The following is a 21,255-nucleotide window of genomic DNA, read 5'->3' on the forward strand; positions in this document are numbered from 1 at the left end:
TCCCGGCCTCTCCTGGCCCCTGGCCAGCTCTGCCAACAGACAGCTCTTTGCTGTGCATCAGGAAAACAGACCCGAAAGCTTAGAGCTGAGAGGACCCAGCCCCAGTTCCAGCGGCCTCATGTGTGGCTCAGGGACCATTGCCTGGAGTGGCCCAGGGCTTTTTTTTTTTTTTTTTTTTTTGACAGGCAGAGTGGACAGTGAGAGAGAGAGAGACAGGTCTTCCTTTACCTTTGGTTCACCCTCCAATGGCTGCTGCAGCCGGCGTGCTGCAGCCGGCACACTGCACTGATCTGAAGCCAGGAGCCAGGTGCTTCTCCTGGTCTCCCATGGGGTGCAGGGCCCAAGCACCTGGGCCATCCTCCACTGCACTCCCGGGCCACAGCAGAGAGCTGGCCTGGAAGAGGGGCAACCAGGACAGAATCCGGCGCCCCGACCAGGACTAGAACCCGGGTGCCGGCGCCGCAGGCAGAGGATTAGCCTGTTGAGCTGCGGCGCCGGCCTGGTCCAGGGCTTCTAACACCGTGCATTTCAGCTTCAAGCTCAGGGCCATTTCTGCTTCCCGGTCTGTGCGGAGCAGGGATCCCAGGGACTGAAAGCTCAGATTTCCGAGTGTGAAAGCTGAGGCCCAGACAGATTAAGGTGATGCTCTGTGCCAGAAGTGTGGTGCCCAGTGACCCAGACGTGAGCCGGAGCCTTCCCAGGGCTGTTGGCAACCTGGGATCCTGGGGACAGTGCTGCCTGCCCGTGTCCTCGTCTTTCCAGAGGTGACGTGGCTTGGCTGCCTTTCCTAGCAGACTTCAGCGTGCTGGGTGCTGTGGGACCGCACACCTGGTGTGCACACCCCTCTGGAAAGAATGCAGGCTGCTACAAGGGCAGCGTGAAGGATGCACGTGGGAGGAGCTCCAGGACTTGGCGGAATGTATGCCTCGCTGAGGTTGCCCCCTCCTCTGGCTCCTCCTCCTCCTTGAAGAGCTGAGGTAGTCTGAGAGTGGGCACAAACCCTATGGAGCCTAGGGCGCCTTAGGGATGGTAAACACCTCCCCTTTTCCCCTGCCCCGCCCTGCCTGCAGAGGAGGGTGGGGCTAACTGTTCTGTAGGCCAGCGAGCCAAGCCTTAGAGGCCTCAGCTTCCCTTTGGATCATGGATGCTCCGTGCTTCCTGCCCCCACAGCCCACCCTCCGGAGCAGACAGCTGGGGTGGACCCTGCCCAGAGGCAGGGGAGGGGCCGAGATGGCCGGAGGTCTCGGCAGCCCTTGGCCTCCAGCTTTGGATATGGTGACGAGGACTGTCCCCGTCCTCACCTCTGTTCCTCCGAGTTGCAGGCCCGCGAGAGTGTGGAGTCTCCTCCTGGGCCTTGTTGTGCTCCAAGTACGAAGCGTCCAGTTCCCCAGAGGGGCCCGACCTGGGGAAGTGCACAAACCACGTGGCGGGGGCTCGGCAGGGAGCCAGGCTCCTTCCTTGGGCCTGGAGCCAGGCTGTTGCAGCCAGAGCTCAGGCCTGCAGAGGACTGTCCCTGCCGCTGGCCAGGCTGGGTGTGCAGGCCATGTGGTTGCCTGGCGCGAACAGACGCAGCCAGAAAGGGAAGCAGACAGGGTGGACATGGGAGCTGCCTGCCCAGCTCAGAGGCCGCCTGTCTGAGATCCAGAGGGCCAAGCTTTGAGGGGTCTTGGTGACCGCTGGACATGGGATCTTCTACATGAGAGTGGGGGGACTGGGCCTCAGTCTCCCCACTGGTGCAGCGAGCAGCTGAAGTTCAAGAACATCCAGGGTCTTTCCATCTGGGACCGTCTGGTGGTTTCAATCCAGGATTTGTTCCAGCGCTGTGAAAGTGCTTTCTTTCCGTGCTCTTGATGACGTACCCCAGGTTCCTAGCGGCCGCTGCTGGACCCTTTGTAGGAAGGAAGAGTGAAGATCGAGGCAGGAGGCAGCCTCAGCCAGCACGCCCCAGCAGAGTCAGTATCCATCCTGCCCCGGAGAGGCCTTGGAGAGGCCGCAGGCCTGCTCCATTCACAGCCGTAGCCCCAGAGTCAAGTTCAAGTCCCAGCCTTGCTCTTTCATAGCTGTGTAACTTTGGACACACTTCCTAACCTCTCCAGCTCGTACTTTCCTCATCTGTAAAAGGGAGCCGGTAACAGCCCCTGTCTCACGGGGCTGCCGGGAGCCCACCCCACGTCGCTGTCTGTTGTCTCCCACCGGCATCACCCACTGCCTGTCCTCAGGCTTTGTCTTGTCTGCAGAAGCGACTCCCATGGGATTTTGGCTCAAAATCCTGCTGGCAGGGTCTCCCTAGGTGTCTCTGTTACTGAGCCTAATCCTGGCTGCAGGGCTCACCCTCAACATCTCGGCCCATTGTACAGCAGACAAAACTGAGACTCGGAGAGGCCTGCAAGTGATGGAGCCAGGGCTGAGATGGGGCCTGGGCTGGGCCGCTGGATCATAGAGGGACCCTTGAGCCTGCCTGGAGCAGTCTCAGGATGCACACCCCTGGGACTGGATCCGGGTCAGGTGGCCGCTAGATGTGGACCTGTTGAATGCTGCAGGACGGGTGCTGAGCCGGGGCCGCTGGCGAGGTCCCAGAGCCCAGGCTGAGTGGCTGGCATTCCTGTACCTAGGGGAGGAGTCTCCCCTCTCCTGGGCCTTGTGTAGCTGTCACCCCTGACCTGAGAAGGACATGGCCAAGGAGGGGCCGCCAGGGCCATGCAGCCAGGTGGCAGGACAGCCAGGGCCCTCTCCAGGCAGTTCCACACACTGGTCTTGGAGAACAGAGAAGGGACATCTCGAGTCCCTGCAGAACAACACCCCTCGGGTCCCCTCCCTGTCCTGCCAAGGCCAGAGGTGGGAACTCAAGGCCTCCCCAGAATGCCCCTGTCTCCTGCCCCAGCAGGTGAGCCAGCTCTCCCTTCAAGCATGGCCAAGAGGGGTTACGTTGGGGTGAGGCTGGCATTTTCCAGGAGGTGACCCCAAGGATGTGAAGAAAAGAGGCTTGGGTGGGGTCAGATGTGCCCCTGCAAAGGCATGGCCTAGAGCTGGGCGCCCACCCACACAGACACCTGCGCCTCCCTGCCCCCCACAGCACACACATTCCAGCAGCTTTTGTATGCGAGGCTCTGCCCATGCACAGCTCGCAAGAATCTGACAGTCCAGAGAGGTGGAGCTCTGCTTATGGCCTGGGCCAAGTGGTGTTTCCTATCTGAGCCTCTGTTTCCCCATCTGTTAAATAGGACCAAGAACCTTTTTCTCCTGAGGGTTGCTGTTGAAGGCAAGTGACAGGTTGCCTGACCCAGCTTGGGTGGAACCTCAGTGTCGTGTCCTCATGTCCTCCTCTGGTGTCTGAGTGCAGCCATGCCTTCTGGGTGGTGAATGCCAAGCCCTGTTCTTCTCATCCAAGAGAGAGGGACGCCTTGTACTTGGAGCACAACAAGGCCCAGGAGGAGACTCCATGCTTTCCTGACAGAGGAGGGATTTGAAGGGGGCAGGCGATTGGTTGTGGGTGTGAGTTTTGTTTGCAGGTTTGGTCTTTTGGGCTTAATCCACCCCCTGGGTTCCCCCTGTGGTGTTAGAAACCACAGCGGTGATGACCTCCAAGAGGCCTTGGCACTGGGGAGGCAGCTCAGGCATCCACTTGGTCGGGAAGACACGTGCTTTGTCTTTTATTAGATTTCCCTGGAAAAACAATGGTTTGAGTCCACGGAGGGGAGGAGAGGAGGTTTCCCCATACTCTGGACTTGAGGACTTTCTTCTCCTTTTGAAGTAGGACTGGCATCCTCCCCAGGCCTGGAGGCGGCCCCGTAGCTGATGTTTTCCCAGCTGTGCGCTCCCCAGAGAGCGGGCAGTGGGATCAGGCAGGGGCTGAGGAGCCCGGCAGCTCCGCCTCTCTCTGAGCCGAGGAAGCTCACCTGTGCAGGTGCTGCTTGTGATGTTGGCCAGCGGTGTGGCCTCCTACGTCCTGTGCAGCCTGGGCCCTGACTGTTCCCAGCCTCACTTTCTCTCTCTGTAAAATGGGAAACATGGTTGCACAGTGCAGTGGTTGGAGAGCAGCATCACAGGCATTGCCAATGTGGACTGGAACAAGCCACAGAGGCCTTCCCCTCTTGGCCAGTGGGGAAACTGAGGCTGCGAGTTGGGGAGGGGTGCTGGTGATGCTACGGATGCTCTTAAAACCCTCAGCAAGCAGTGGTCCAGGCCCAGACCCAGGCTTCCTGCCCCTGCCACCTGGTCCATCAGGACCAGGTCCCAAACTGGGGCAGGGGGAGGGAGGGGGGAGTACAAAAGAGGACTCCCTGGCCTCGGCCCCTGCGTAGCCTGGCCCTGAGCAGTTCTGTGTGTGTGCTGGTGTCCGCTGATGGCAGGGGGTGAGCGCAGGCCCCAGGGGGAAGCAGTGAGAGTGCTCAGACGTCGTCCTTGTGTTGTCCCCCTGGGGGTCGGGATCCCAGGCCTCCTGCAGGTGTGAGCACTGACCTTGCTGTGTGTTCTCTCTCATGTCTCAGGGCTTCCCTGGAGACTTTGGGGAAAGAGGCCCTCCTGGACTGGATGGAAACCCTGTAAGTATTTAAAACGTTGGAGAACAGGGAAGATATTCAGAATGAGCCCTAAGCTTTGGGGTCAGACAGACCTGGGTTGGATCGCAGCCTGGCAGCCTGCTCACTGAGGACTCCTGGACACTTTGCATCACCTCCCTGAGCCCCAGGTCCCGGCCTGCTGTGGTCCCAGCTGCACCGATCCCTGGGACATCGGGAAGTTCATGATCACTCCCCACTGGCGAGGCTCTGGCTGCTGCCATCTTACAAAGCATCAGAAATGTTTATGAGCCCCAGCGGCTGGGAAAGTGAACAATTTGCAGGCCCTGTTTGGAGAGAAGAGCCGACTTCTAAAGGCTTGTTTATAGATTTTGTAAATAATCAGAGGCCTAGTCCCTATCCCCTCTCTGAGCCAGGTCAGCCTGCCCCGGGGAGCCGAGGCCGCCTCTTCCAGTCTGTCCCAAGCAGGGAAGATGTTCGTTTGTGTCCAGAGCTCTGGGACACCTGCCACAGCCCCCACCTCTCCTTGGGGCTTCTTGCCGGAATGGCCCTGCCTGGCCGTGCACTCTGCACCTGATTATGTACTAATTCACTGCCACAGGTGCCCCCTGAGCCTGACCCAGCCAGGCTCCCCTGAGGGTCAGCCTTGACCTCTGAGCCCGATGCACCTGGGTTTAAATCTTGCTGCACGCCTTGCCAGGAGTATGAGCCTGGACAATCAGTTTGTCTCTCTGAACCCTCATTACCCTGTGAATCGGGGTAGGGCAGGAGGGATCAGAATGCCAGCCTCATGGGGCTACGGGGAGAGTGAAACTGAGGCCTGGAGAGGGGTTGGGCCCACCATGGGTGCTCAGTGGGTAGAGCAACTGAAAATACTGGGTAGAGACAGTCATTTGGCCCAGCAGTTAAGGTTCCGCGGGAGACACCTATATCCCTTATCAGAGTGCCTGGGTTTGAGTCCTGGCTCTGCTCCTGATTCCAGGTTCCTACTAATGGGTACCCTTGTACTGATGGGTACCTTTGTACTGACAGGTACCCTTGTACTAACAGGTACCCTTGTACTGATAGGTATTTTTATATTGACAGATACCCTTGTACTAACGGGTACCCTTGTACTGACAGGTGCCCTTGTACTGACAGGTACCCTTGTACTGACAGGTACCCTTGGAGGCAGGCAACAGGTAGTGACTCAGGTAGCTGGGTCCCTGCCACTCATCTGGGAGACCTGGATGGAGTTTCCAGCTGCTGGCTTTGACCTGAGCTAGCCCTAGCTATCGCAGACATTTGGGGAGTGAACCAGTGGATAGGAGCGCTCTCTCCCTCTCCCTCTGTCTCTGTTTCTATCTCTCTGCCTTTCAAACAAACAGCAGGAAAAGAAATTGCTAGATGATGAGAGGGGGCATGGTCCCTGGGCCCCTGGGGTTCACAAGCCACCTGTCCAGCCCATTGCACAGTGAGGTGGGTGGGATTGAAGAGGGAGGCAGGAGCAGGGAAGACGGGATGGTAACATTAGCACTGGGATGAGAAGGAAAGTGAGGGTACCTTCCAGGCAAAACAAGCAGCGCAAGCAGTCACAGAGGGAGGCAGAGTCAGAGCTTTCCATCCGTGCATGACTGACTGGATGCACCAACACGATAAGCCACATCGTTCCCGAAGTTTCCTTGGGCGGGGGCGAGGGTGTCTCGCCACTCATGGCCTGGAGTTGCAGAAGGACTTGAAGTCTGTTGTCCCCTCTGCCTCCGATTTACTAAGTGACCTTGGACGAGCCACTTCCCTTGGCAGAGCCTCAGTTTCCCCATTTGCCCTCCTTGTCCCCTTCTTGGTGGCCAAGGTGATGACCTCCCACCTGGGCAGCCCCAGGATGGCGCCAAGGGAGGCAGATACCCCCCGAGGGTTGTGGTGGTTCTCACAACTCCTAGAGCCCCAAGTTTTCTTTACTCTTCTGTTCTTTCCCACCTTGACCTTGATGCTACCCCCTGCACCTGTCCTGGCTGGTGCGAGCAAGGAAGACTCATTTTCAGAGGTGCAGTGACTGAGCTGTAGGGGACACATCACACCCTGAGCCTCCTCCCCTGATGCCCCTGCAGGAACCCCTCTGGTGTCTCAGAGGCTCCCGATGGAGGAAACCCAAGGGCCTGGTGTTGGGGGGGGGGTCCTCCAAGGGCCCCCATCAGAGAGAGAGGTAGGATGATTGGTGTCACTCAGCCAAAAGCACCCCTAGCTTTGTGATTGCCTTGCACCTGACTCTGGGCCAATCACGTCACCTGTGGAGCTCCAGTTTTCCCGTCTCAAAGGTGGGCATGAAATGGCAAGCACTCTGTGTACCTTTGTTACCATGACTGCGATGCCACCCACACCCCCGTTTCTACAGATGTGGGAAGCAGAGGGCAGAGGCGGGGGGGGGAAGGTCTTGTCCAATTTCAGGCCAGACTTGGGAGAGTCAGCTGGATGCTGTGGTCAGGAACAAGGAATGGTGGCTCCAAAAGATCCGGCCAGGTGCCTTACTGGAAGATGGCATGGAGGGAGGGGCCCTGGAGGGACAGGGACAGTAACCGCCCACTCTCTCTTCATCTGCAGGGGGAGCTGGGCCTGCCAGGGCCCCCAGGAGTCCCCGGCCTCATTGTAAGTACACAGACCACAGACGCCTGGGAGTGGGAACTGGGTGGAGCCGGATTCGGTAGAAGGGGGAGCTTGCAAAGTCCCTTTTGTTACCAGACCCCAGGAAGGGCTGAGGGGGGGACGCCCTACTGTGTGGCCTCAGGTGAAGCACCTACCTACTCTGAGCCTGTTTCCTCATTAGTTCAATGGCATGGTGTGTGGCATGTTGGACTGCCCATGTGTTTTCCCACCTGCTACCTGTTCGTCACCCTATAAAGTCTGGGGCAGGTGCTGGCATGCCCGTTCCCTGAGGTCTAGGGGGGAAACTGAGGCTTGGACTATGTTGGGCAGTCTTTACCCTCTTCCTCAAAGCACTGACTATGCAGCCAGACCACCAGAGTTCCGGTTTCAGATCTGCCATGTCCTGGCTGTGTGATGGGGGCCACGTCACCCTCACCTGTAAAATAGAGGGGAGGAGTGGTTGTGAGGATTAAAGGAGGCATCACCTTATTGTCCTTGGCACAGGATCCGGTCCTCGGGGAGTGCGTGATTCGTGGCAGAGGTCATTCTGTTCATTAGTGTTGTGACCCCCAAGAGAGGCTGGTGCGCAGTGGGCAGAAGGTGGCCTGAGCTTGGTTTCCATCCCACCTGGCCAGGTCTCGAGAATGATTCTGACCTTGGACTGTGAGTCCTGACCTTGCCCACAAGAGCCTGTGAGAGGCCCAGGCCTGGGAAAGGACTCTGGGGACATCTGGTGCCCCCTGTGCTCTGTCCCCTGGGTCATGCCTCAGGAGGCTTGAGGCTGGGAGGCCATGTCAACTGTCCCTTAGCTTCACAATGAGTGGCCAGCTTTGCCACTCTGGCAACTGCGCCAAGACATTCAGCCCAGAGGGAGGTTGGAGAAGTCCTCAGGAGCCTCACTGCCCATCCAGTCTGAAGCTAAGGGAGCAGTCCCTAGAACAAGACTGCCTGTGTTCAAATCCTGGCTCTCCCTCCTGTTTAATCAAAATCTTGAGCAAATGTCTTAACTTCTCCATGCCTCAGTTTCTTCATCTGCACAATGGGTATAATACTGGTAGTGGAGGACTGTTGTGAAGTTTGAAGTGGACCAGTACCTATGCAGTGCCTGGTACATAGTGAGCACTTGAGAAGTCATTATAATAGCTATTGTTACTCTTTTACAAGTGTGTTGCACAATCACAGACACTCACATGCATATGCACACAGGATGTTTTATGCCTGGTAGCAGCTGTCTGGGTTGCTGAATTGAGAAGGATTGCATTCCCTTTGGAACTTGACTGGAGAGGCTGCTGCAGTTGATTAGTGATGCCTGCCTTGGCTTTGGATGGGCAAGTGTTAACATATGAGTCACACACTTGTCACCCCTGGTGCCCATTCAACAGCACTTTGCTGAGTACCTTCTTTGGCACAAGGTGCTGACCTAGATGTTTTGGAAACAGAAATATTTGCCACGGGGGTTAGAGAACTCTCTAGATGTCTTGTAGTCCAGCTCCCTCTAAGCCAGCAGGAAACTCCCCTGGGCGTCTTGGTCAGTTGAACCCCTCTGGTGTTAGAAGCTCCCTCAGTGCCCTGGAGCCCAGGCCACTCTAACGGGGCTCTCATGGTTCAGTGTTTTCCTGTGCAGGGAGCCCAGGCGGCTCTGCTGTCCCTGGGAGGGGTCAAGATACTCTTGTTCTTCCTCAGGCCCCTGCCTCGGGCTCAGCAAGCCCAGTCCCCACAGGTTTTCTGCATTTCCTGGCTGTCGTCCTTGGCACAGCATCCCATTTGTCATTGTCCCAGCGACTGCTAGGTGTCCCGAGAGAGGCAGGAGTATTGCTTGGCTGAATGAATGCACATTCTGGAGATGCAGACTTGGCTGTCCCAACCCTTGGCCGTCCTGATTCTTGGCAACTCGTTCCCACCTCTGCTGTCCATAGTTAGCGTAGCCAGAGAAAATATAAGACGCCTGGTTCCTTTGAAAAGTCAGCTGCCATATTCAGAACACGTTCATTGTAAGCCATCATTTGTTTATCTGACATGCAGATGTCGCTGGACATCCCGTCATTTTATGCATCCAGTCTCGCAACCCCATTTGCCATTGTCTCTCTTCGGACAGTCCTGTCTGACACTTGGTAAAACTGAGGCCCTTGGCCAAGGTCACATGCAAGGCAAGAGAGGACAGAGGTGTAATGAGGCTGTGACTCCCGACTCCAGTCCAGCGCACCGAGTGACCTGAGCTGGAGGAGCGCCCTGCCTGTCTCAGAGCCTGTGCCCGCTGCGTGACACCCCAGCCACAGCGCGGCTCTGTGCTGCCTCGTGGCTCCCTCTTGCCCTGTGCCTTTCTCTGCTTTCAGCCTCTCTTGGGCCCCATGCTTAGATGCCCTTTGCAGCCAAACAGAATGTCCTTTCTAACTTGTGCCTCGGGGAGAGGGGGTTGTCACAGGGCTGGACCCGGGTCCCCCGTGTCACCACGGTTCCCCAAGCGAGTGCCTCCCTCCCGCTCTGGATTTTTTTGGGAACAGCAGCTTCTGTGCCTGGGGAAAAATTTGCCTCCCCAATGAGTTGGAAAAGAAAGGAATTTTCTAACCGGGAGGAGGCCTGGTGAGTCACCTCTGGTTTTCCAGGGGATGCACATGGGACTGGCGTTTACTGAGAACCCTGCGAGTGGAGGGTCGCACGTGTCCAGCGCCTGCTGTCTGGTCAGCCGACATGATTTGCATGCAGATGGAAGCTCAGACTCCCCCCCAACCCCGGGGCCCTTGCAGCCGCAGGAAGGACGCGAGACGACAGCCGAGCATTTATTGAGCTCTGCGTGTGCTTGACACGCATTAGCTGTGCGAGCATCGGGTGCCCTGGGTCACCAGCCGGGGAGCGGAAGTGTGTGACTCCCAACCCAGTTCCCATCAGCCGCCAGGGGCCCCCTGTGGCCTCCGAGGTGCGAGGGCCTCCCCAGGGCCCCTTTGAGTAACTGAAACCCTTTGGCTGGCCCTCAAGCAAACGGCACCAGGTTCCAGAATCTGCTCAACAAAGACAATGTCTGTCTTTTTGATTCAGAGTGACACAGAGGGAATTTTAGCTCATCCGTTTAATGAAACCCAAAGAACACACAATCTGGCCAAAAGCCCCAGCCTGTGGGGTCCACACGTTCTGTCTACCACATCCTGTCACAGAGCTCATCTGGCTTTGTTTCTTGTCTAGAAAGCAAAGTCAGGAGCCCCACTAGTTGCCACCCACCCAAGCCTACCCTCTCAGGGTGGGGAGTGGGATCACCATTTCACAGCTCAGGAAGGCTCAGAGAAGGTGAGGCACCTGCCTAAGGCCACACAGCTGATACGCTGGACCCAGGCTTGACTGCCAGACCGCACACTCTTCCCCGCTGCCCCATGTGGCCAGCTCTGCAAGACTTGGAATGCCACAGCAGGTGTGTGGGGCCATGCTGGGGCCTTGGAAGACCACACAGAAGCTGAGACCAGCCTCAGCCCACTCCTTTTTGGGGTTTTTGGGAAGAGGTGTGCTTGCCCCCAGAGGCAGTCCCCTCGAGGGTTTGTGAGATGCGCAGATCTCTGTCACTGTCCACTGAGCTGCTGCCAGTAAGTGCGTCCTCAGGGCCGTGCCCTGTGCTAGGTGCTGGGGTTGCAGAGGTGAGGTCCCCAGATGCCACCTGCCCTCAGTCTGGTGCCAGCCGTGTCCCCACTGGCATGCACAGAAATGGCAGTCTGTGTGGGGAGGGTCATGAGCAAAAGGCAGGGGGCTTTTGACCTGACAGCTTGGCATGATATGGTCCCTGAGGTCAGGGAGATGACCTTGGCCTTGGACAGACGGTGTAAGCAGGGTGACAAGTACAGTAGCGGTAAGAGCCAGAAACTGGGGAGGTACATGGCCTGGTCTGTCCAGCCGAAGGGGAGCAGCAGGGCAGCAAGGTGAGCACCGCTGGGGGTGGAGCAGGTCACTGGAGGCGTCCCGGCTGGGGTACCCGCTGTGTCTAGTCTCAAGCTGGTGCTCTCGGCTGATCGTGCATGAGCAGCAGCGACAAAGCAGCCTTGGGTCCTTTATTGGAATCAACGGCCCGTGACACTGGGGTCAGACAGGCGGACAGACCTGGATTCTGGTCCTGCTTCAGCCCCTGTCACTGCTTGGTTGTGGGCAAGGTTCTTCCTCATCCGAGCTTCGGTTTCTCGTCTGCAACATGGAGTGGGGTCCGCCCCGGTGCTGACCTAAGGGGGTTGCCCTGGGCAGTGGGTGAGTGTCTGAGCTGCCAGCACTAGTGCTGCTCAGGGTCTGGCACGCCCGGGGCCTTGAGCCGTTGCTGGTGCAGTTGACAGTGGCCTTGGCGGGGGTCAGAAGGCGGGGCCAGAGCATGCCGTGCAGTGCTGGCAGCTTAGAGCAGAGGGGAACAAGGAGCTGAATGAAGGACCTCGCTCACTGTTGGCTTTTGTCGGGGGTGGGAATTCTGCGTCTCTCTGGCCACACTGCCCTCCAGGGGTCTAGCCAGCACTGGATGGAAGGTGGCCTGGAGTCTCCTCTGTCCCCCCCCATGAGGCATTTATAGCTCAGTGCCCCCAATCCTGCCAACACCCAAAGACCTCCTCTCTTCCAGCCATCCCAAAGCCAGCAGCCCTTTGCCCTAGATTCCTGGCCCCAGCACCCATGGACCCCTCTGGAGAGGCCAGCAGAGGCAGCGACTGTGCCAGCCGGCACTGCACCGAGTCCCCACGCATCACGCCGCCTGCAGGCCCTGTGTGTATTCCCAAGCTGCTTGCTGGTCCTGTGCCCGCTGCCCGGCCTGTGTGTCGCCTCCTCCCGCAGAGCTGGCCATTTATTTGCACACCACAGGCACCCGGAGGCGGCCACCCCTCACTCCCTCAGGTGGCCAGGAGGGATACACCATACCACTCCCCGCCTCCTCTCCGGAGAGCACCCAGAAGCTGTGGCAAGGGACCTCCTGGTGCGGATTCCAGGACCTCCTGGCGCGGATCCCAGCTCTCCCCTTGCTCTGCAACCTTGCTGCAGCCCGAACTCCCAGCAGGGGTCTCTTCCTCTGTAGAGTGGTGGCAGCAGGACCCATCTTTTGGGCCGTGGAAAGGACTTGGTTGCTCGCTCCCTGGCACGAGTATGGCCGTGGGCGGCTGTGACTGCTGTCGCCCTCTTTGCCACAGGTCACACAGCCCCTCCGCGGCATGGCCAGGGCCGGGCTCCTGCCACTCTGGGCAGGGCACAGAGAGCGGGCCTGTCTTTAGCCAGGTCCTGCTGCATGTGGGGCCCACACCATCCCTTGGTCTCTCTGCTGGGGACATGCTGCTGCCCGCCTGTCTGCTGCAGGACCCAGGCAGGCATGCACTTGCTCACGCTTGGCCCGGCATCCCTCCGAGTGTCCAGGCAGCTCCGGCAGGAACCCGAGTCCCAGCCTTTGTGCCGCCAGTGCTTCCCAGCTATGCCCCTGACCCTGGGTACTTGCTAGGGGTCTCCACAGAGTCTGATTTGAAGTCATAGGAAATTGAGGCCCAGAAAGGGCCAGCACATTGACTGAGGTCACACAACAGCCATATGCCTAGAGCAGAGGACAGGCAAGGGAGAGAGGGCAGTGTGTTCAGGGTCCTCTGTCTGTGCGTGGGCTTTGCTGTGATGGCTGTGAAGGGGCGGATGGAGGAGACTGGGGGAAAGGAAATCCAGTGGCCTCCCCTCCACCAGAGTTTCTTGGCCTTAGAACTCTCGGCGTTCGGGGCTGGGTATGGTTTCCCGTGCCTTGTGGGATGTTGATCAAAACCCCTGACCTGTATCTACCAGCTGCCATGAGCACCGCTTACGCTGAGACAGCCGTGTGCGCTGAGTCAGGACTCCTGAGGCTGTGCTGGGAGGGGCACAGGACTGTTGACTCACTCACTCACTCATTCATTCATTCCCATTTGTCCCACGAGGACACTGAGGCAGGGAGAAGTTGAGCCAGCAGTGGAGCAGAAGGAGGGCACGCGGCCCGACTGACTCGAAGCAGTGCCCCTCCCACCTTCCAGGCCCTCACGGGAGAGCTGTCTGCGAGTCTCAAACCCCACACCATCCCTACCCGAAGCTGGGTCTTCCTACTTTGGCCAGGCTCTGGTGGCTGATTTTAGCCTCCTGAGGGTCCATTTCCCATGCTGGGGTTCCTGGTTGCAGAAGCAGAGGGTCTCCCCCTCCCTCAGCTCAGGGAGTCAAAACTCCTGTTTCCATTTCATTTAACTCTGCAGCGGCTTGGCGGGCTCCATTTTATGGAGAGGAAGACTGAGGTCTGAGGAAGTCAGATGAAAGGCCGTGAGTCCTTTGGTAGCTGACGTGGAAGGAAGCAGGGGGTGGGGGTGGGGCAGCATTGAGGCCGTGAACCAGAAAGCATCTACGTGAACTTTATTCCAGCGCTTGAGTGGCAGTGAATGGAGTGAGGAACACTCTCAACGCCCAGATCAATCCAGTGGAGTTGTGTCCTTGAACTTGAAACCATGGGACTGGTCCTCCTGGAGCCGCCCGTCACTCACACAGCATCTTCTCTCTCTCTCCCCAGGGTGACATGGGAGCGTTGGGTCCGATTGGCTACCCAGGACCCAAGGGCGTGAAGGTAAGCAAGCTGACCCCCAACTCGGGCCTCATCCCAGCTGGGCACACCCCCCTCCCCCTGCCCTGTCCCCTCGAGCTCCAGCCCATGGCAGCCCGGGAGGAAGGGTGACCTTAGCTGATGCTGCAGGAAATGCTCCGTGGGGGTGGGGAGTACTGGGGCGGAAGCTGGAGCTCAGCTCTCTGGGCTGAGCGCCAGCCGTCATCTGCGTGTCATTTAGGCCAGACGTCTTTATTGGGCAGCAGTCGTTGGGCTGAGCAGGAGGCCGATTTGTTCCAGGCCTCAGGGCGCTGGAAGTCTGGTGGGGGCCATCGCCAGGATGGCGAACCGGTGAACTCCGACCATCCCCGAAGGGGAGGGGCGTGCAGGAGGACAGGCTAAAAGTGCTGGGACAACCCAGTTTGGCCAACGTCTCTGCAACACAGCTCACTGAGCCCTCCCCTCCTTCCTCTGGAGCTGTGCCTAGCGCCCCTGCTCCTAGCTCTTTGTCTCCACACCCGTGCCCTGTGCCCTGGGAGTGCTTGCCCCAGTTTACAGATGGGAACACTGAGCCTTGGCTTGGGACACCTAGCTCGGGGTCTTGTGGCGAGGGCGTGGGTGAGGGCCGAGGCTGCTGACTCACAGCCCACCCCGGGGCCTTTGTCTTGCAGGGGCTGATGGGCAGCGTGGGGGAGCCCGGACTGAAAGGTGATAAGGTGATCTGAATGCTCCCTTATTGCACTGTGGGTTTTCTGCATGCTGCCCCCTCTCCGCCCGCCCGCCCGGAGGCTGCTGCTGGTTTCTCGCCAGGTCCACACCCCTGCACTCTGCCTGCCTCCCTGTGCTCCCCGGCTTCTTCCTGGACACTCTGGGCAGGGCTCGGGCAGGTGGTTCTGGGGCCTGCACACCTTGGCAGACGGAGCATGGGCCGCTGTTGCTCCAAGGGTGAGGGGTGAGTCAAGGTGGTCTCAGGGTCCAGGGAGCAGAGAGGGGGCCAGTGTGTGTTCCTGAGGGCCCGTAGCCTAGGGGAGGAATAGCGGAAAAACAGATCTCCAGGGCGTGCTGTCTGCGAATGCAGCGGGAACCCACCCGGGCCTCTGAGCCATGGACCTGCCTCTCCTCCAGCTGCCACGGGGGAAGCCTCTTTACCACGTGTCCTCTGATCAGCCCGGCTCCTGAACCCTCCCTGTGTCAACCTGTGCCAAACCAGAACTGGAGGTGGGGGAGGGGCCCAGAGCAGGCAGTGTCTGAATGACATGGGCCGCACTCCTTGTGCTGTGCCCCAGGGCTGACTTCCTGTCCCTACCTCCAGTCCCTTGGCCAACCAGGACCCCTCAGAGAACTATGGGAGGGCTACGGGGCAGCGTTCCAAGTACCCACAGGGGATCTGAGGGGCTGACTGTCTCGCAGCTGCCCGTGGCCAGACTCCTGCACCTGTCTTCAGACCACTGCTTCCTCTTCCACCTGAGTCGTAGCAGCAGGTGCCAGGGGCTAGGCACCCCCTGAGGATGCTACGGGGATTAACCCATTCTTCCTCCACCCCCTAAGACATAAGCTTGCCCCAGGCCACACACAGGTAAGTAGAGAGTCAGGATTCGAACCAGGCACCTGTCCCAGAGAGAAGGAAGGTTGGAAGGTCGGAGAAGCTGAGGCTCTGGGGACTCCCCTCCCGCTGTGCCTGGGGAAACAGACCTGAAAGGGGATAAGAGCTTTGTCAAAGATGTGATGAGTTCCTAGGGGAGCCAGCGCAGGCCCTTGATGGGCAGCAGTGGGCACCCCAGAGTTTGATCATGCCCGCTCCCAGGTAGCCAGCCAGGTGCAGCACTGGTCCTGGTCCTTGCTCCACCTGCTTCTTCCCCCTTCTGCCTCCCCTGTTGTGGCCGTGCTTCCTGCTGCAGCCCCCCTGCCCCTGCAGGGCCTTCTCTGAAGGGACATCCTGGTGGAAGCCGGGTTCCCCACACCTACCTGTTGATCCTGAGGCTCGAGACATCAGTGCCCTGGAAACGAAGTCACCGACCGGGCGCAAGGCAGCTGGGGAAGTGAGACGGAGCTTTTTATAGGCTGCTTCGCCAAGCTGGCCTCGGCTCCCTGCTGCTTCAGGAACATGGAAATAAATGCGCTACATGGAAGCGGCTGGGCTGCTGCCGGGGGCTGCGGGGGATGCTTAGCAATGAGAAAACTCTGGAAAAAAAGGGGGGAGGGGTAGGACATTATTTTCATGCCCATAGTTTTCAGGAGAATCAAAGAAGTCTTGGGGGAGCAGGGCACAGAGTGAGAGCAGTCTTTTCTGTGCCCTTGCTGGGGCGGAGTCTGAATGTCCTCTGATCCCAGCTGCACACCGTGCCCCCACCCCCACCCGCCTCCCCTGGGATGACCCAGCTGTCCCTTCACTCTCTGTGGTCACTGCTGTCCAGGTCGCTGGTTTTCCATGACCCAGCCCGGCTTCAGTCCCACTTACAACCACTTGGCTCCCTCCCCAGCGTGGAGGCGCGCTCTGGAACCGAAGCTGCTCCCGCCCAGCTCGTTCTCCAAACCCCTGTCCTGATTTCCTAGGGGCCTTTTTCCAGCTTTGCTTTTGTCCCATTTGAATTTTATTTTTGAGCCTCTCGTTCCTCTTTTGGACATTCGAAAATGTTTCTGGGTTTCCAAAACTCCAGAGTGTTGTACAGGATTTTCCAAATTGGAAAAACTGGAGTAAGTTAAAAAATAATTTTTATTTTCAATTCTGGCTTTTGTTCTGCCCAGGAAGTCCGTCTGCCGGGTCATGGCCCTGGCTGCACAGGGTGGATTCTCGAAGATTCTCCATTCTGCCTGGGCTTTTCTCCCACTTCTGCCAGCTCCCAGGGCTGCAAAGGGTGTTTTTTTTTTTTTTTTTTTTTTTTTTTTTTTTTTTTGACAGGCAGAGGACAGTGAGAGAGAGAGAGAGACAGAGAGAAAGGTCTTCCTTTTGCCGTTGGTTCACCCTCCAATGGCCGCCGTGGCCGGCGCGCTGCGGCCAGCGCACCGAGCTGATCCAATGGCAGGAGCCAGATACTTATCCTGGTCTCCCATGGGGTGCAGGGCCCAAGGACTTGGGCCATCCTCCACTGCCTTCCCTGGCCACAGCAGGGAGCTGGCCTGGAAGAGGGGCAACTGGGACAGAATCCGGCACCCCGACCGGGACTAGAACCCGGTGTGCCGACGCCGCAAGGCGGAGGATTAGCCTAGTGAGCCGCGGCGCCGGCCTGCAAAGGGTTCTGAGGCTTGAGGCTGATGGACTGGCATTGGTGGGGACGGGGTGAGGTGGCTCTGGGCCTGAGGAGAGCCATCCCCCAGTCTATGCTATGGCAGCTCATTTGGTGTAACCCAGCTAAAAGCAGGAGCGCCCAGGACGCCTCTCAGATTCAGTATCCCCGAGGGCTGTGCTATATACACTGTCTTAGAAAAGTGCTGGACCGAAGTGAAGACCGGTTTTCTTGCTGGCATCCGTTCATGGCGCCCAGCTTGAAGGGTCCAGAGGGGTCCAGTTCCTTTGCTCTGCAAGAGTTCATTCTGACCGGGGCTGCTCAGTGTCTGTGGCTGCGTCCCCTGGCAGGCCCTCACGTAGGATCTGCTGTCCCCATCCGCGCGGCCCATCCTGTCTTCTGTCGTCCAGGCTGCTGCTGGTCACGGGGACTCTGGGCCAGCCTCAGCCTAGCTGTACCCCGCCCGCGGGTCTGCAGGGGGCGGTGCGTCGTGAGGGCTTGTGGTTGCCATGGTAACCTTCTTTGCTGGTGTGTACTTAGGGTGAACAAGGGCTTCCAGGTGTGTCGGGAGATCCCGGCTTCCAAGGAGACAAGGTAATTGTATCACACTTTCCCAACCTCTGCCCCTGCCCGGCTGCTCCCTGGGCCTGGCCTCCCTCCCAGGGCCCCTCAGGGGCCGGGACACCTATGACATGGCTCCGTGTCCGACAGTCCTGTCTTCTGCATCCTCAATCCATTTGTTGGTCACCTCCCAGACTTCACAGTGGCCCCTTAACTTATTTTCAGCTTCTTCTTCCCTCCCAGTCTGTCTCCCTCACTCATCATCAGATTATTCTGAGGGCTCTCACACCTTCCACGGCTGCCTCCTCCTCCTCACCCTGGCACGCAGGACCCAGTTCAGTGGGTCTCTCTGACCCTCTCCCGCCCTTGCCTCTCACTGTTCTGGGCTCAGCCCCACTGCACCCCAGGCCTTTGCTTGCACTGCCACATTGCCTGGGTCACCCTCTGCCCAGCCTGTCGGCACTGTCCTATGCAGAGTCCATTTTTGCCACCCGTTGAGGAAGTGGCTACTTCCCTCTGCGGTCCCCGTGCAGCACTTGGGGTCCACCCCTCTCCCCTGGTTTGGGGGTACTTGTGCTTAGGGCCTAGGCTGCCTTAATGGTGGCTAGCTAGGAATTGTTGGAGGGAGTGAGGAACTGGCCTTCCTGACCGACAGGTTGCTCCAGGGCGTGAACCATAGTAGCCTTGACCTCCAGAGCCCAGCCATGGGCCTGCTGAGGCTGGCTCTTTGGTCCTGTGTCCTGCAGCACATGGCCACGTGTTGACCTCTCCCAGCCACTCTGAGTCCAGCCCCCAGGCTCCTCCCTCTGTCCTGGCTCACCCACCCTGAGCCGGCCTCAGTGTCCACAGCTGTGAGCCATGCTGCCTGGGCCCTGTCTGCGGAGTTCCCCCAGCATGAGTGGAGCCCCAGGGTCTCTGGGTCCTAGCGAGGGTGGGGCTGTGGTCTCCCCTTAGCCTTCCTGGAATCCAGCCTCCAGAGTGCCAGGCAGGTTGTCCCAAGCCGGGGCCTGTGGCAGAGAAACCCACAGAGGACCTGCTCGCCCTCAGACACGGGCTTCCTCCAGGCCTGGGGCCAGCCACTTCTCTTCCTCACTAACCCGGGCTGCTCTGGTCTTTTCCAGGGGAGCCAGGGGTTGCCAGGGTTCCCAGGTGCACGGGGGAAGCCAGGGCCTCTGGTGAGTACCTTCCCCTCACACCCCCCTGCTGGCCGTGTGACGTGTCTGGGAACAATGTGCCCATCTGACAGATGGGGGCACTGAGGCCAGGAGAGGCCTTACAGGCAGCACCCTGACAGGAAGCAGAGACCCCGGTGCCCTGGAAGCAGTAGTCCCGTGACTCCTAGGAGCCATGGGTGTCACTCACGGGGGGCACCAGCCTGGGCTGTGTTGTTTGCTTTGAAGGCTTCCACCGCCCCCTGCTCCCCTGTTAAGGATGGCGGAACTGGTGAGGTCACTTGCCCTCTGCCCCACAGCTAGTGTGTGTCGGAGGCGGGATTTGAACTTGTTGCTGTTGAGGCAGATTTTCATCTGCATCTTCTAGAACTTCCTGTTCCACCCCCAGCCAGGGGGGCGGGGTATGCGAGGGCTTGGTGGAAGGGGGAGTTCCTCACTCACCTCACCCCCACCCCACGCTCTCTTCTCCGCAGGGCAGAGTTGGAGACAAAGGATCTCTCGGGTTTCCTGGGCCCCCTGGCCCCGAGGTACGTGATGCCTCATTTCTCTGTGTCTGCCTGCGGCTCCATCAGGGTGGGTGTCCTTAGAACCCCGAGGCCCAGAGAGGCAGACGGACTGGCTCAGGCTCATACAGCAAGCGAGAGGCGAGACACAGAACAGAACTTGCTCAATTGGCCGTCTCTTCTCGTCTACTTCTGCTCTTCCTGTCCTACCCAGAGACTCTCAAAGGCGGTGGGGACCCAAGAGCGGGACGAAGAGTCCTTCCGCAGCCTTGTGGCCACTGGGCTGTGTGGTTCCCGTAGAGCTCCAGGCTCTACTGGCTGGGCCCTCCCAAGAGACAGAGGCCCTGTGGGCCTGACCGCTCACAAGCTCCCTGGGAGGGCACGGCCCTCAGGGCTCCCAGCTATGGGGAATGAGATGTCAAGGCTGAGTCCTGGCTTTTGAGTGCAGAGAGGGCGGTAACGAGGGATGGGTCTAGCAATGCACGCGGCTGCTCCCCTGGGAGTTTCGGATGGCCATGAAACTTGGCATCGGTCTGTCCACTCAGCTTACACGTGGTGGATGAGGCAAGCTGGCCGATTTCTCCATGACACGGACCAGGCCTGGGAAACTGGGCCTAGCAGGAGCCCGGGCTGCTGGCTCTGCATCCCAGGATCGCTGACTCCCAGGCCAACCCCAGCCGGAACCCCGCCACCCCCACCCCACCCCACGCATAGCCGCCTGGCCTCTGGGCCTTGCTCGTCCCCAAGACCGCTGCATCCAAGACAAAAGTCTGGCCCCGTGGGTTCTCCAGAGCCTTCCAAAGAACACTTCTGGACTCGCCCAGCTGCATGAGGGAATGTTTCCTACAAGCCGCGGTTCTGACTTCCAGCCCTGTTGACTTTGGCCCTGAAGCCGTCCTATCTTTAGACGGATGGAGTCGGCCTCTCCTCCCCTGGCCACTGACAGTCTGGGTTTCCCAGCCATCTGGCCAGAGAGGATGGAGAGCGTGCCGTGCTCCTGCATGTCCCCGAGACAGCCCCTGGTGCCAGGGTGCTGTGTGGCATCTCAGGGATGGCACCTGCTGAGTCGCCGCCACGATCCATGGCAGGAGGGGAGGGGCTGCTCCCTCTCCATCTGCACATGAGTCGGGGTCACTCTGCCACGTGGGAGTAGGGAAGGCCTCCTCTGGCTCTCCACTGGGTCCTGGGCCAGTGCAGGGGGCCGCCTCACCCATCGCCGCGTTCTGTTTGGCTTTGCTGATGCCATCACCAGGAGACACTGTGCGGAAGGCAGGAGCTGCTGGGCCTGTCAGCGCCTTCCCTGGCTCCTGCGCCTCTCCCCAAAGCCAGGGCGGGGCCCGGGAGCTGGGCAGCACCCGGGTGGATGATCTCCCTTGCTTGTTGATGAGCCAGATGTGTGCGATCAGCATCCTTGCTGCCAAGGGCTCACTGGAGATGGGGCCACTCTGGCAGGCCCCTTTGCAGTCACAGGGGACGCACTACCCCTGGGATGTGGCTTTTTATGGAGTGCTTATGGGGAGCCGGGTCGCACACGATGCTCTCTGCTTGCACTGTTCCATTTGGCCCCCAGAACAGCCCTGTAGGCTGTGTTAGGGTCACTGCTTCTCAGATGAGGGTGCTGAGACCAGAGAGGCCACTGAGCTGACCCAGGGCCATGCGGGGATGGGCAGTGGGAGGGGATTCTCTGCCTCAAATTTTGAAGAGAAAGATGGAGCTTTGACTTCCTGTATTAGCTCCAAATTCAGGACCATTTTTGCCTTGGCCAGGGAAAGGGTGAGAGGATGTTTGAGCTGGAACTCTGACATTTATTTTATTTATTTGGAAACCAGAAAGACCCTACACACACACACACATACACACACACACACACACACACACACACACACGGGGGAGGAGAGAGAGAGAGAGAGAGAGAGAGAACCCTCCCATCTGCTGGTTTAATCTCCAAATACCCACAGCAGCCAGGGCTGGGCCAGGCCAAAGCCAGGAGTCAGGAATTCCATCTGGCTCTCCCATTGGGATGGCAGAGACCCCAGTACTGGAGCACATGCTGTGCATGAGCAGGAAGTTGGATTGGAAGCGGAGCTGGGAATTGAACCCAGGTATTCCGACGTGGGTCGT

At 59.0% G+C, this 21,255-nt stretch overlaps 1 protein-coding gene across 10 annotated transcripts in view; it reads left to right on the top strand.

The window, feature by feature from the left end:
• COL27A1 (collagen type XXVII alpha 1 chain) overlaps positions 1-21,255 on the top strand; it is a 133,823-nt gene that overhangs the window by 51,084 nt on the left and 61,484 nt on the right. For all 10 annotated transcript variants that reach the window (XR_016224974.1, XR_016224973.1, XM_089319611.1 and 7 more), the window contains 7 exons: positions 4,488-4,541; positions 7,095-7,139; positions 13,645-13,698; positions 14,346-14,390; positions 17,439-17,492; positions 18,581-18,634; positions 19,105-19,158. Coding sequence is in view for 8 of the 10 variants with exons in the window: in XM_089319611.1 (XP_089175737.1) it covers positions 4,488-4,541; positions 7,095-7,139; positions 13,645-13,698; positions 14,346-14,390; positions 17,439-17,492; positions 18,581-18,634; positions 19,105-19,158 (360 nt within the window). In the remaining 2 variants the exon portion in view is untranslated. The remainder of the gene's footprint in view (positions 1-4,487; positions 4,542-7,094; positions 7,140-13,644; positions 13,699-14,345; positions 14,391-17,438; positions 17,493-18,580; positions 18,635-19,104; positions 19,159-21,255) is intronic.

This window comes from Oryctolagus cuniculus, chromosome 1 (assembly GCF_051225735.1).
Source record: "Oryctolagus cuniculus isolate XC-2025 breed Fujian yellow rabbit chromosome 1, ASM5122573v1, whole genome shotgun sequence".
In the NCBI taxonomy this organism is placed as follows: domain Eukaryota; kingdom Metazoa; phylum Chordata; class Mammalia; order Lagomorpha; family Leporidae; genus Oryctolagus; species Oryctolagus cuniculus.